General features: G+C 40.7%; 1 protein-coding gene across 1 annotated transcript in view; it reads left to right on the forward strand.

The window, feature by feature from the left end:
• PLEKHM3 (pleckstrin homology domain containing M3) overlaps positions 1-11,588 on the forward strand; it is a 95,257-nt gene extending 83,669 nt beyond the window's left edge. The window contains exon 8 of the mRNA XM_064160962.1: positions 10,727-11,588. Within this exon, the coding sequence (XP_064017032.1) occupies positions 10,727-10,904 (178 nt within the window). The 3' untranslated portion in view covers positions 10,905-11,588. The remainder of the gene's footprint in view (positions 1-10,726) is intronic.
• The last annotated feature ends 671 nt before the right edge of the window (positions 11,589-12,259 follow it).

The following is a 12,259-nucleotide window of genomic DNA, read 5'->3' on the forward strand; positions in this document are numbered from 1 at the left end:
ACAGAGATGTTAAATTATGAGTAAGCGAGAACTACTCTTTGGGGATTTTCAGCCTGACCTGAGTTTCAAAGACTGTTTGCACATTCTGTTTCCAGACTTGTATTTAGAAAAATGGATTTGCAAAGCAGTGGGCATAAGCTAAACAAGGTGTGCAGCTGAGCTCTGCAAACAGTCTTCAAAGAAAGAATGCATCTAGGGTGCATGGCGAGATAGGCTGAGTTAAAAAGAGGAGGACTAAAATGACATAAACCATAAGCTGTCTATTGAGATATGCAGTTGAAGATATTCCCAAAAGATTGATGAGAACATATGAGGAGAGGACAGGTTTACTTGACATGTTTGTGCATTTGATTTGTCTGGCAGTTTTTTGGGTCACAAAGCCGTTGTTGTGGGTACATTGTTCCCCTACTTTCAGCTGAGATCAGACCTACCTTGCAATTACAGAGTTTAAAACCTTCTGGAATCAAGTAGTATTTGTCAGCAGTTCAGTAAAAGCCAGAAGAAGCTGCTCTAGCAGCTATTTCTATGTGAATTAGAAGCCAGAAATTACTTTTGTTTGTGTTGCACAAATGTTAAGTCATGGTTGAGGTCATGCCAAAGACAGTGGTCTTTGTTAATGGTTTTAATTAAAACACAATCTGTGTGAAAGGTTCTCCAAATCCTTATGTTGTCAGCAGTCGTTCTGCTTACTCCTTTTATACTCCTTATCACTGAACTTTGCTTTTATTCCCAGCGTTTTCCATTTCCCTTCCTAGTTAGTTTTCCCATCTCATTACTACTTGTTTGTGCACATGCACCTTTGTGAAACTAACCAGATGATTTCAGTTCCGTATTTTCGCTCTTTCCCACCTTCAGGATGGAGGCAATCCATGCCAACAGAGGAGCTTGTTTGTTTTACTCTGCAGCTCCACCAGCTGCAAAGCAGTGAGGGAGAAGGCCAGCCAGAGGGGGTTTGTGTTTGTTTCCATTTCTTACAGATGAGATTCCTGAGGTGGGTGATCTGAGCACTACAATGAGGAGAATGATTAGAAATAGGTAGCTGCATCACGTAACCTGTGGCAGATGGAATGGCAAAACACAAAAGGTTCATGTGAAGACTTGCAATTATACCTGAAACTTCTGATGACGTGTTCAGCTTACTTCTTGGTTAAGTGTCTTACAGAGCTCTGAGTAAACAGTTAGCTTGGGTTTGTGATTTAATTGTACTATTCTGCATCCACAATGTGCAGTGAGAATTGGTTACATTTCCCTTTCCCCATCCTGTATTTCTGTCTACAGCACAGTATTCACATTTCATGCTCAATACTAGATTGCCAAGTACTGTGGCTATGGCTGCTGAGTTGTGGAGAGAAAAGCAGCTGAGCTCTGTGGACCATATTTTTTCTTCCTTTTGAAAGTTGCTCATTCACTTTTGAGTGTGCTACTAATTCTAGCAGCAAACCAGGCTGTTAGGTTAGAAATATTCAGTAGTGGGTGCATGACAGCTATTGCAGACTTCACCTCTCTGATGAGTATTTGAAAGTGAAGTCTAAGGGTGGGTGGGGGTTGTTTGTGTGTGTCTGTTCTGTGCTGGCATTTGTTTTTCTGGCTACCTCCCTGACCTTTCTTGCTCTTTGGAGAGAAGAGTGACAGCTGGCAGAGAGACCATTACAATTCCAAGGTGGTTCTCCACTGGCTGCTACCTTCCAACTTCATGGTCTCTTGGGTCAGATTTGAGGTGGAAGGATTTTCTCTCTCCAAAATATTCTCAGCATATTCATGAAGGATGGATCTTCTTTAGATAGCAAGAGCTGAGAGAAAAGGAGTGCCCCTCTTGAGGCCTGGAGTTTCTCTTTGGTCAGGTTATTTGCCTGACAGTGATTTCTGTCGGTACTTGAGCAAACAGGGTGAATACCTGGGTTATGCACTCTTCAGGGTTTGAATGCACATATTGCATACCCTTCTTTCACTAATCAGCATGACACATTCCTTTGTTGGCAAACAGTTCCAAAACAAACACAATCAATTCACTTAATTAGCGGGTCTGTGGGCTGTGTTTGGCAGGCTCTTTACATCCTGCTCCACAATACAGTGCAACAGTTTGCTGTCTTGAATATAAGGGTGGGCCCCACAAAGTCGTAGGCTTTCTACTGATATTTCCTTTCTGAGATGACCATTCTGCATAGAGCACAATAAAAGCTGTGGTGCAGTGATTAAATAATTTCTTAAAAGCTGACCCATCCTTTGAGATGCATCTTCCAGTCAGTTCCTCTTCTGTCTTACTCATATTTGTATAGCTGTTCATCAGAGTTATTCCTCCACTTCACAATTTTGACATCTTTTTTAAGGCCTTTAAATCATGACAACTGTATTTAAAGCTTCCTGAGTTAATTGCAGATTGTGTAGACCAAATTGGTAGGTAATGTAAACTCTCAGCTCAGCTTTTGCTGGACCTCTGGCAACTTGACCTGAGCATCTGCCTCCTGTTTAATTTCTTGGACCAGCTTGCATTCACTGAATAAAAATACAATTAGTGACAGAATAGGTTTTTTTGTTTTAAATGTTGTGAAATGAATTTAAATATCCCTGGTTATAAATTTGCTTCCCAGAGCTATCCTTGCCCGTTTGTTAGCAGCCAAGCACTGCCCCCCATGTTGTTCTGATGCTGCTTGTTCTTTCTTAGCATAGTGAATAGTTCTTTGTTTCTTTCTCCAAAAATTGAAAAAAAACAAGCAGAAGTGAAAAGAAAATACCTGTGTAGTGGTACTGTTGTCTATAATGTGTGGCTGTATTTGCTTTATAGCCTAGAATAATTTTTAACAGCTTTTAAATCTTGAGGAATAGTAAGAAAAATACCACTGGAACAAGAATAGAATATTTCATTTAAAAGGGTTTCTGTCCAGTTAGATAACTAAGTAATTATAGTTATGGTTGAGATTATTAGAAGATGCCCAGTTAATAGTTTTGGTCCTACCTGTGTGTTAGCCATCCTAGTGACTGCTTTCACAGGCAGTTGGTGGTGTTTTGTTGCTTACTTGATTAAAAACTATTTAGTCAGTTCCTCGCCTTTTATGTTATGACTTGCAGATGTATGTGAACCATGGAGAGTTGCTCTTTTGTGTTCATGCCCATTTATCAAAGCTAAACTGTTTTCACTTTGTGAAGTTAATTTGTTCTGCAGATCAGTTAAGACATGTAGACCTTTTAAGATACAAACCAGAAGACCCAAGTTTAAAATAGAAGTGCTGCAGAACAGGCCTGACTGTATCAACCAGCTTAGATGCTTCCATAATCTTTGGCCACCATCCTGATAAGGCTCATGAATGTACTTTACACAAGTGTACAAGACAGTCTTTATGTGCCTGCCAGAGTCCTTGCAAGATTGCAGCTTGCCGTGTTATGAATGCTGCATCACTGGACAAAACCAGTTTTGAGCTCTTGGGAGAGTGTTAAGTGGAGAGACTGAAATGTAACATAGCACATAGGCATCGCTCAAAGTACATCATTGTCCCTCTTGCTTTGATTAGTTTGGTTTGTGCTAGACAGCGTTACCCAAACCCAGTTCACCTGGGCTGTGCTAGTTCTTAGCACCTAATTTTGGGAAGAGCTTAGCTTATCAGATGTTGATTGTTGAAAGCACCCTGCAGTGATCTGCTCAGCACTTCTTTAAAGAAACTTAGGCACCTAAGTAGATGCTAAATTCTCTTGATAATTTCATTTCACCTCAGTCTGTCAGAACTGGTCAAAGGTTTCTGCCTCCAACCTGATTTTTTTTGGCTGTGTAGGGTATTACAGTAATGTTATCTAAAATAGATGAAGAAATAAAATACACTCATTCATCAAACATTTTGGAACTGAATTACCTTTAGAGGTTAGTTTTACCTCCCTTATGTCTGAGTGGTATTAACAAGAACATTCAGTGTAAAGTCAAATATTTATTTTAAGTGGGAATATCTCTGCAGTTCTGCTTTGTGCTCTTCCCTACTGGCCGAAGGTGACAGCCACCTCACAGTTTCTGTATTGCAGCTTCCTTGCTATGCCTTCTTCCTTACTCTAGGTATTTTCAACTTGACAGCTTTTAATTCTTCCTTTTCCTTCTTCATGCAAATGTCCTTTTAAAGGCTTCTCCATCTACCAAATGGTTGTAAACCAGACAACCACTTTTCAAATGCTTTTTAGCCCATGAAAGTCAACATTAAGTGCTCATAACTTCCAAGATTACCTTCAGAATCTCATTGTTTAGATACTTTTTTTTTTTAATTAAAAGCTCATTTTTTCCCACTTTGATTTCAGAATCATAGAATCAACCAGGTTGGAAGAGACCTCCAAGGTCATCCAGTCCAACCTATCCCCCAGCCCTATCCAGTCAACTGGACCATGGCACTAAGTGCCTCATCCAGGCTTTTTCTGAACACCTCCAGGGACGGTGCCTCCACCACCTCCCTGGGCAGCCCATTCCAATGCCAATCACTCTCTCTGGCAAGAACTTCCTCCTAACATCCAGACTATACTTCCCCTGGCACAACTTGAGACTGTGTCCCCTTGTTCTGTTGCTGGTTGCCTGGGAGAAGAGACCAATCCCCACCTGCCTACAGGTAGGCATGTCTTCTGCATTATGGCACAAAGTCCAGATGCCTCTGCCTTTCTCTTTTATTAAAAACATAAATCCTCTCTTAATCACAGAATTACCAAAATTTTTGGGCTCCAGCCCAAAATAAGTTGCTCTGTGAGCACCCAAACCAAACACTTGCTCTTCAGTTTTTCTGAGTATAGCAATGGAGAAGTTGACACAGAGGATCAGCCTGTTGGTGATTTTTCTCTCCCCTCCAATGAGCTGCTCACTTCTACCCTCATTTGTGAGGCTTTAATATCTGACTGCTTTGAACATCTGTTGGATTTCAGCCTTGGTAGTGGGTGCTGGCATTACAGGATGAGGGGCAAGAAACAATGCAGCTGGGGAGACAGACAGTGGCAAGTTGTGGATGACCAAGCTGGTGCAGGAGCTTATTCATTCTTCTTCCCACCTACCCCAGGTAGGCAGGTTTAGACTGGATATTAGGAAGAAATTCTTCACAGGCTTAGGAGTGACCTCATTCTTTCCTCCCCCTCCCAGTTCCCTTTCCCCCCTCCCACTTTCCTTCCCCCCTCTACTTTCCTTTTTCTTTTCTTTTTAATTTTCCTTTCCTTTTCCTTTTTCTTTTCCTTTTAATTTTTCCTTTTTCTTTTAATTTCCTTTTTGTTTTCCTTTTTCTTTTCTTTTTCCTTTTACTTTTTATTTTTCCTTTTTCTTTTCCTTTTCATTTCCTTTTTCTTTTCCTTTTCATCTTTTCCCTTTTTGCTCCCACTTTCCCCTCCTCCCACTTTCCTTCCCCCCAACTTTCCTTTCTCCTCCTTTTCCTTTTCCCCTTTCCCCATTCCCCTTTTCCCTTTCCCCTTTTCCTCCCCATTCCCCTTTTCCTTCTTCTTCAGAGACAATTTTTTCAAAAGCAAGTCTGAAATATCAACAGTTTTTAAGTATGATGTCTTAAAACACAATCCTGTGTTTAGTAAAGACCTTAACTGTATCATTCAAGGCATTATCTTAACAGGCTCTTATTGGGACAAATCAATGTCATCTTAGTACCAACTTTCTTCCATTCATTTCTGACATGACCATCCTTTTACAAGGCAGGCTCCTTGTGATGGTTCCTAGGCAACTGTAATAATATTGCTGCATGTGTGTGTCAGGCATTGATTGCCTTTGGGGCTTTTTTTTAAGTTGTAAGTGAACACAGGCTAGTTCATTTTCCTTTGCTTTGTGTTCTGCTAAAGTCTCTGGGAGTTTTGAAGGGCATGTCTGTGATATTCCTAGCTGAACAATTCAGATATGCTTCCAGACAGACACATGTGCTTAGCATGGGATAGTCATGTTGGAATGCCTAGGCAAGGTTTATTTTAGCATGGCTAAGTTACAGGTGGCTTAGTGTTTTGTATGCTTGGTGAATGTATAGCATCATCTATAGAACAACTCCATTCTATCTTGGTTTCAGTCTACATGAAGGGAAAGAAAACAAATTGAGTTCCAGTCAATGAAATTCTTACTGAAATCCCTTTCAAGGGATTACTCACTCAAGGAAATGTGTGCAAGGTCTGGCACAGAGGAAAGCTGATTTTAAATGAAATAATTGGAAGTTAATGCATAAAATAACAAGAGAAAGGAAGAGAAAGGATGGTGGCTGAATATGGCACTGTAATGAGACAGGGGAGCTATCTGCCTTTAGCTTTTCTGAGAGCTTCTGGCTGACCTTGAGCGAGTCAGTTCACCTCATTTCCCATTTGTGGGATGAGAATGGCTACATATCTGTCACCCATCATTTGTTCATTTTGGGGATGAACAGCATAACCATGAGCTGCTTTGATTCCCCATTTGGTGTTTATAAGCCAGACAGATACTGCCCATGTGCATGGTACTGAAGCATGGTACCTAATTGGCTTTGCCAGTCACAGATTCATCCCAATATAGTGATTTTGTCAACCTGTAAGATTGCTGGAAGGCAAGTAAAACTATCTTTCAGATGACATCCTGGATCACCAGTGATTGTTTATTGTGTCTGCTTAAGGTAGAAGGCCTTTGAGAAGCCTCTTTATGTTGCTTGTCTCTCTTTGGACACCTTTTCTTACCTAAATGGTGGTGCAGTGCAGAGAGAGGAGAAATATGAATATAATCAATTGACTGTGCAGAACCTAGAATCACTTGAACAATAAACCCATGAAATATGTGTGGGAAGCATAAAAAGCATTTACCAGAGTTTACAATTTACCACATATTGATACGTATATATTTTACATGCCCAGATGCTAACACTGGCATTTTCTCAGCTTACAAGGAATGATTTTATGCTTTTAAAGCAGAAAGGCTTTTCTTTTGTAAGCAGTAATGATAATAAGAGCATTATCGTGCTTGTCTAGCTGTGAAGAGCTTTGCCCTTTCTCTTTCACAGTTTTCAGTGCAATAGAAATGATTTAGAGGATTGACTAATAATTCTCTGCATTTCTGTTACTCTGGTGTTCAAACAAGTAAAACCTTCTTAGACATAAACCAACCCCTTACAGTCTCAACAGAAATTGAGTAGGTCAGGAATGAGGGGAAAAAAAGAAGAAAACACTGAAATAGAGAGGAAGCTGTTTCAGATGCTGGCTTAGAAGACAGAAAGTCTGTATGAAAACAGCATGCAATGTTCACCAGTTCTTCAAATAATGTTTGAGAAGTAACAAGATGCTGTTGATGTGCAGTACCATTTGTATCATTTATTAAAGAAGGAAACATGAAAGACCTTGAATGTCTATGGCTCATCAGCTTATTACCAGTGATATATGCAAGTCTCACAAAAGATGCAGGGATTTTCTGGCCCATAGCCAAAGAAGTCAGGGTTCAGAAATGGTACTGGAACTGTGAAATTACCTATGGCAAAAACTTGGGTTAGAGGAAAGCCAGGGTAGGTATAGGCTGGATATTAGGAAGAAGTTCTTCACAGAGAGAGTGATTTCCCATTGGAATGGGCTGCCCAGGGAGGAGGTGGCAAGGCACCGTCCCTGGGGGTCTTCAAGAAAAGCCTGGATGAGGCACTTAGTGCCATGGTCTAGTTGATTGGTTAGGGCTGGGTGCTAGGTTGGACTGGATGATCTTGGAGGTCTCTTCCAACCTAGTTGATTCTATGATTCTATGATATCTAAGTATAGTGAACTACTGAGTGAGCCTTTTATAGACTACAAAAATATGTGGGTTTTGGATTGGTTGGTTGGTTCTTTTCTCCAGAGAAGTAAAAGCTTTTGGGAATATCAAGGCTTCAAAACGACGGTAAGGACAAACTATGAAATTCACATGTGGGGATAAAATTAGATGTCAGGATTAAATAAGCAGCTATCTGTTTGTAATACTCTAAGAAGTAATATAATTTTTGTGGAATATTTGGTATTGCTGGAAAATTTCTCACAGTGAAATTAGGAATGGTCAACCAGTTGACATTTCCAGAGTCAGTTAAGACCAGATGTACCTGACATTATGAAAAGCAGAGCTGTAGATTCCTTGGGGGTGGTGTAGCTCCATGACTTACCATTTGCACAGAAGTAGAGCAAGATTGGCATTGCTCCCTGGCCCTGGTAACTTTCTTTAGCAGTGAGGTTGCAGAGAAGGTTGACCTGACTACCTGTCCCTGTGGAGAGCAAGAGGCAGTTTTGTTCTTAAACTCAGAGACACTACTCTTCCAGACTGCTGTTTTGTTGCCGTCTGTTCTCCACGGTTAGGTCTGGTCTGCAGTACATCAGCCTTCACCTGGGAAAGCAGAAAATAGGAATTCAGAAAATGGCACTCAGGGGTGAGGGCACCAGAATGGACCAACAGTGGTCATGATAGCTGTCAGTGTAGTGGGGCTGATTGTTTGCACTTCCTCTGGTTAGCGCCTGGTGGTGTGGGGTCCTGGTCAGAGCTTTAGCTGTGGCAATAGTCCTAATAAACACCAGTGCAGACATTTCTTCTCTCTTTTGGTTTTGAGTCATGAGAGAAGTTTGTTTTCTCCATTGAGCTTGTTTATGAAGAATGAATTCATAACAATTGAAACACCATCAGTCTTTGTTCTCTCTGATGATGGCCTTTGACTGTGGAGAACAGATATGCTGAGTGCTTTCTCATCCAGCTCTATCAACTTCAGCAGCGATTTCTGTTGTTTTACCTTCTCCATGCATTCTGTGGAGAAATACAGAGCAGGTGTAGGGAGTGGCAGTGTGAGAGCACAGAATTACACTCCTCATCACTCATTACCCTCTAGCAACTTCCAGTGCACTGTAAATTGTTGACTAACAAGACAGAATTAGCTTGATAAAATCACCATTAGTGTCATTTCAGAGCGATGTGAAGTTTTAAAGACACTACTGTCTTCTCTCTCTCCCTCATCCGTTAGTGTCCGTCTGTGGAGATTCCAAGCCAGCAAAGCTTGGATCCCAGTCTAGCAAAGCATCCAGCACATGCTTAATTGTTGGCAGATCAGTAAACACAAGGAAATCACTGAGGTGTGAGTCCTAAGTGTGCCATAGGGTCAGGGCCATAACAGACACACACAATTTCTCACTGCAGAAATTATAAGTATCTCTATGTGAGCCAATTTCTTGATTCAGAACCAGATTCAGACTCACTAGCTGAACTTAGAAATACAACAGACAAGTTTTACTGCAGAAGAGTATAGATATTATTAGGTTTGCAGTATTATCCTTTGTCTCTTTAAACTTCCTTATTTGAGTTTTAGCAGTTTCTGCTGGCTAGAAATGCACCTCTCTAAACCTCTGTGTAGTCTTCTCAAAGCTACATAGTTTTAGCAGTTTCTGCTGGCTAGAAATGCACCTCTCTAAACCTCTGTATAGTCTTCTCAAAGCTACATAGTTTCTAAAGTTTAGAGCATGTTTGGATTCATGCATAAAAACATGCAGCCAGTTCAGGAACAGTTATGGGTGAGATGCAGATGCAGCTGGTGTAGCTAATTGAACAGGCTCATTGTACTGGCTTATGAACTTATGAGCCAGGCTGCTCTCCACACACTGCAATTTGCCTTAAGCCTTCTCAGTGTTTGGGGTTTGTTTCTTCTTGTTTACCATTTTTCTTCAAGTCTTGAAGACAAGAACCTTAGCGCTGAGAGAGAGGAAAAAAGGATGACGGCAAACAACAAAACAACCCACAACAAAAGCAAACTGAAGATGTGGCAGTAGGTGCTTAAACTTCTCACAGTCACTTGACCACAATAGCTGCAAATAAGGAACAGTGCAAGGCATTTCAAGACGTCTCACAGAACCAGCACAGTGACCAGTGCCCCTCATTTGTATCTCAAAATTGCTCCCAAGTTTGATGTCCTGTTGCTTTCATTATTTGATTGCCCACTTGGAATTTAAGACTATGTACCTCTGACACTGTCATCCTTGTGTTGGTTTATTTTTTCACTTGGTTATTAAGCAGTAGTGATTTAACTCATCACTGCAGAGGGTTATTTGCATTGAAAAGCTGAGAATGTCCAAGTGTTTAGCTGTAGTCCACTACATGGGCCTGTCATCTCATTTGAGCACTTAATTTCTTTGAAGTCATGATAGCACATTTGAGAACAGAATAGCACAGTTTGGATTGCCAGAAGCTCTGTGTTGATCTAGTTCAACAGGACATGGAGCAGAACACATCACTTATTTCTGTTTCACTTTTTTATGTTGTGGAATGACTTCTGCTGCTGCCAAAGTGGTTTGTATTTTACTCCTTTGTAACAGCTAACCATGGAACTTCAATGAGAAGTATTTATTATCTTGGCCGTTGTGAATGCTGAAATGTATCCTAATGAAAGTAAATGTTGTTACTCTTCATTTACAAACCAAAACAGCAAACTTGTCTTTCATAAAACCCAATTGATGGCTATTCTGCGATAGACCTGAATGCTAGTTAATAAGAAGATAGTTATTAATCATGCTAAAAATGTGTCTGTCAGGAAGTACTGGGCCAGATTTTCATCAGCTGCACGTGGATGCAAGTCAACTTATTTTATGGTCCTGAGTAGTTTTACACCAGCAGAGATGTGGGCAAGCCAGTGTCTCTTACACCTCCACTCTTCTGAAAAAATAGTGCTCTTTGAGCTACCAGAACTGTTTGAAGAAACATCTACTGCCCACAGTCCGTGTGAAGTCCGTTGCATGCTCTGGTCTTATTTTGTCATTCAATTTTGACACTGATTTGTGTTTGCAGGTGTGAAAGCTGTGGGGCTGTCTTCCACTCTGAGTGCAAAGTAAAGGCTGTGCCGTGTCCCAGGTGTGTGCGTAAAGAATTGCAGAAGAAGCAGAAGTCCTTCTGGAGGCGACTGAATATGGATGAAAACTTTGAAGAGTCTTGCAACATGTTTGAATTGTCATATCAGAACACATGAGATCCTCAAGGCAGTGGCCAGCCTGAAGTGAATCCCTTTCCCAGCTGCCAGCTCGAGCAACTTGTCAGCTTAGCCAGGCAGAAATCTTTTTGCAGTATAATGTCTGATGTTCTTCATCTGTGAATAGCAGCAGCCAAAGTGGCCATAAAGCCTTGTTGGCTTTGAAATACCAATGGCTAAACTGCATTTTGCTTTCAAGTCCAGCTGCTAACTCTCATACAAAATGTGGTTTACTTAAAAAGCTTTGGGTTTACCTACTTATCACTTAACTTTTTTCTTTTCCACCTCTGGAGAAGACTTTTCCTCAAGGCAGAAACGATTTGCTGCCACGGCTGCATTATTTTTTTATGTTGTTAATTTAGAATTGATGAATTGTCTTATTTATGTGTGTTATTTATTTATTTATTGTTAGCCTTGGCAGAGGGTCTGCCAAGGTGTTTCACAGAACCCAAGAGGACGGGGATGATTTTTAATCCTTATGTGGACACATGGCTCCATTTCCTCATGTTTCAAGTGCGCTGTTTTTAAAGAGTCAGTGCATTTACACATCACACCTCCCTGAGGGAGTAGAAATATCTCCCATCAAACCTTATTTAGGGTGCTTGCAAACCTAGGATGCAGAATATTTCCTTCAGCTATGTTTATGTATTTATAACCACCCCAGTAAACTACTCCATATGCAGATATGCAGAGGACTGGTTTTGCTCAGGCTGGGTGTATTGGTTAAGCTACATCACAGAGGTGCATTGATGTTTATATTCATTATTCTCGACCTTTCTGAGGCCCTGTCCTCCTCTCCAGTAATACAACGTTGGTTCTGACCTCCTGATAGTCTCATGTTTTAATACATTTTAAATGTCCACATTTGTTTTGGTTTTACTTTGTGAATTTTACTTTAAATGATTCTCCAAACTGAATCTGTTAATCTGATAGTCAGGAAAGTGATCCTGCCCATGTTAGATAGAGAATTTCTCCCACATGGTGAAATGCTAGCTGCTGTCTTCATATATGATTATGTCCTGGGTTCTCTCTGAGCTCTAAAGGATTTTTTACTTCTGTAGTGACTTCCAAGGTAGAGTGTGAAGTTCCTCAAGGTATATTCTGCTCCACACACCTGGAACACAGAGTAGTATTAACCACAATGAACTATACATATTGTGAAAGGGAAAAGTACACGATGGATTTAACCGGAGAGATGTCATCACTAGCAGTATGTTTGATTCATTGCAGCTTAACCTCCAGTGGGCACTTGGAGATTGTCCTCCCTCCAGTGCACATTCTAACTGTTTCTCCAGACACTGCAAGTAATATGTGTATTATGTATGGATGGATGAATTCATACACACACATCTCTA

This window comes from Pogoniulus pusillus, chromosome 2 (assembly GCF_015220805.1).
Source record: "Pogoniulus pusillus isolate bPogPus1 chromosome 2, bPogPus1.pri, whole genome shotgun sequence".
Classification (NCBI taxonomy): Eukaryota; Metazoa; Chordata; class Aves; order Piciformes; family Lybiidae; genus Pogoniulus; species Pogoniulus pusillus.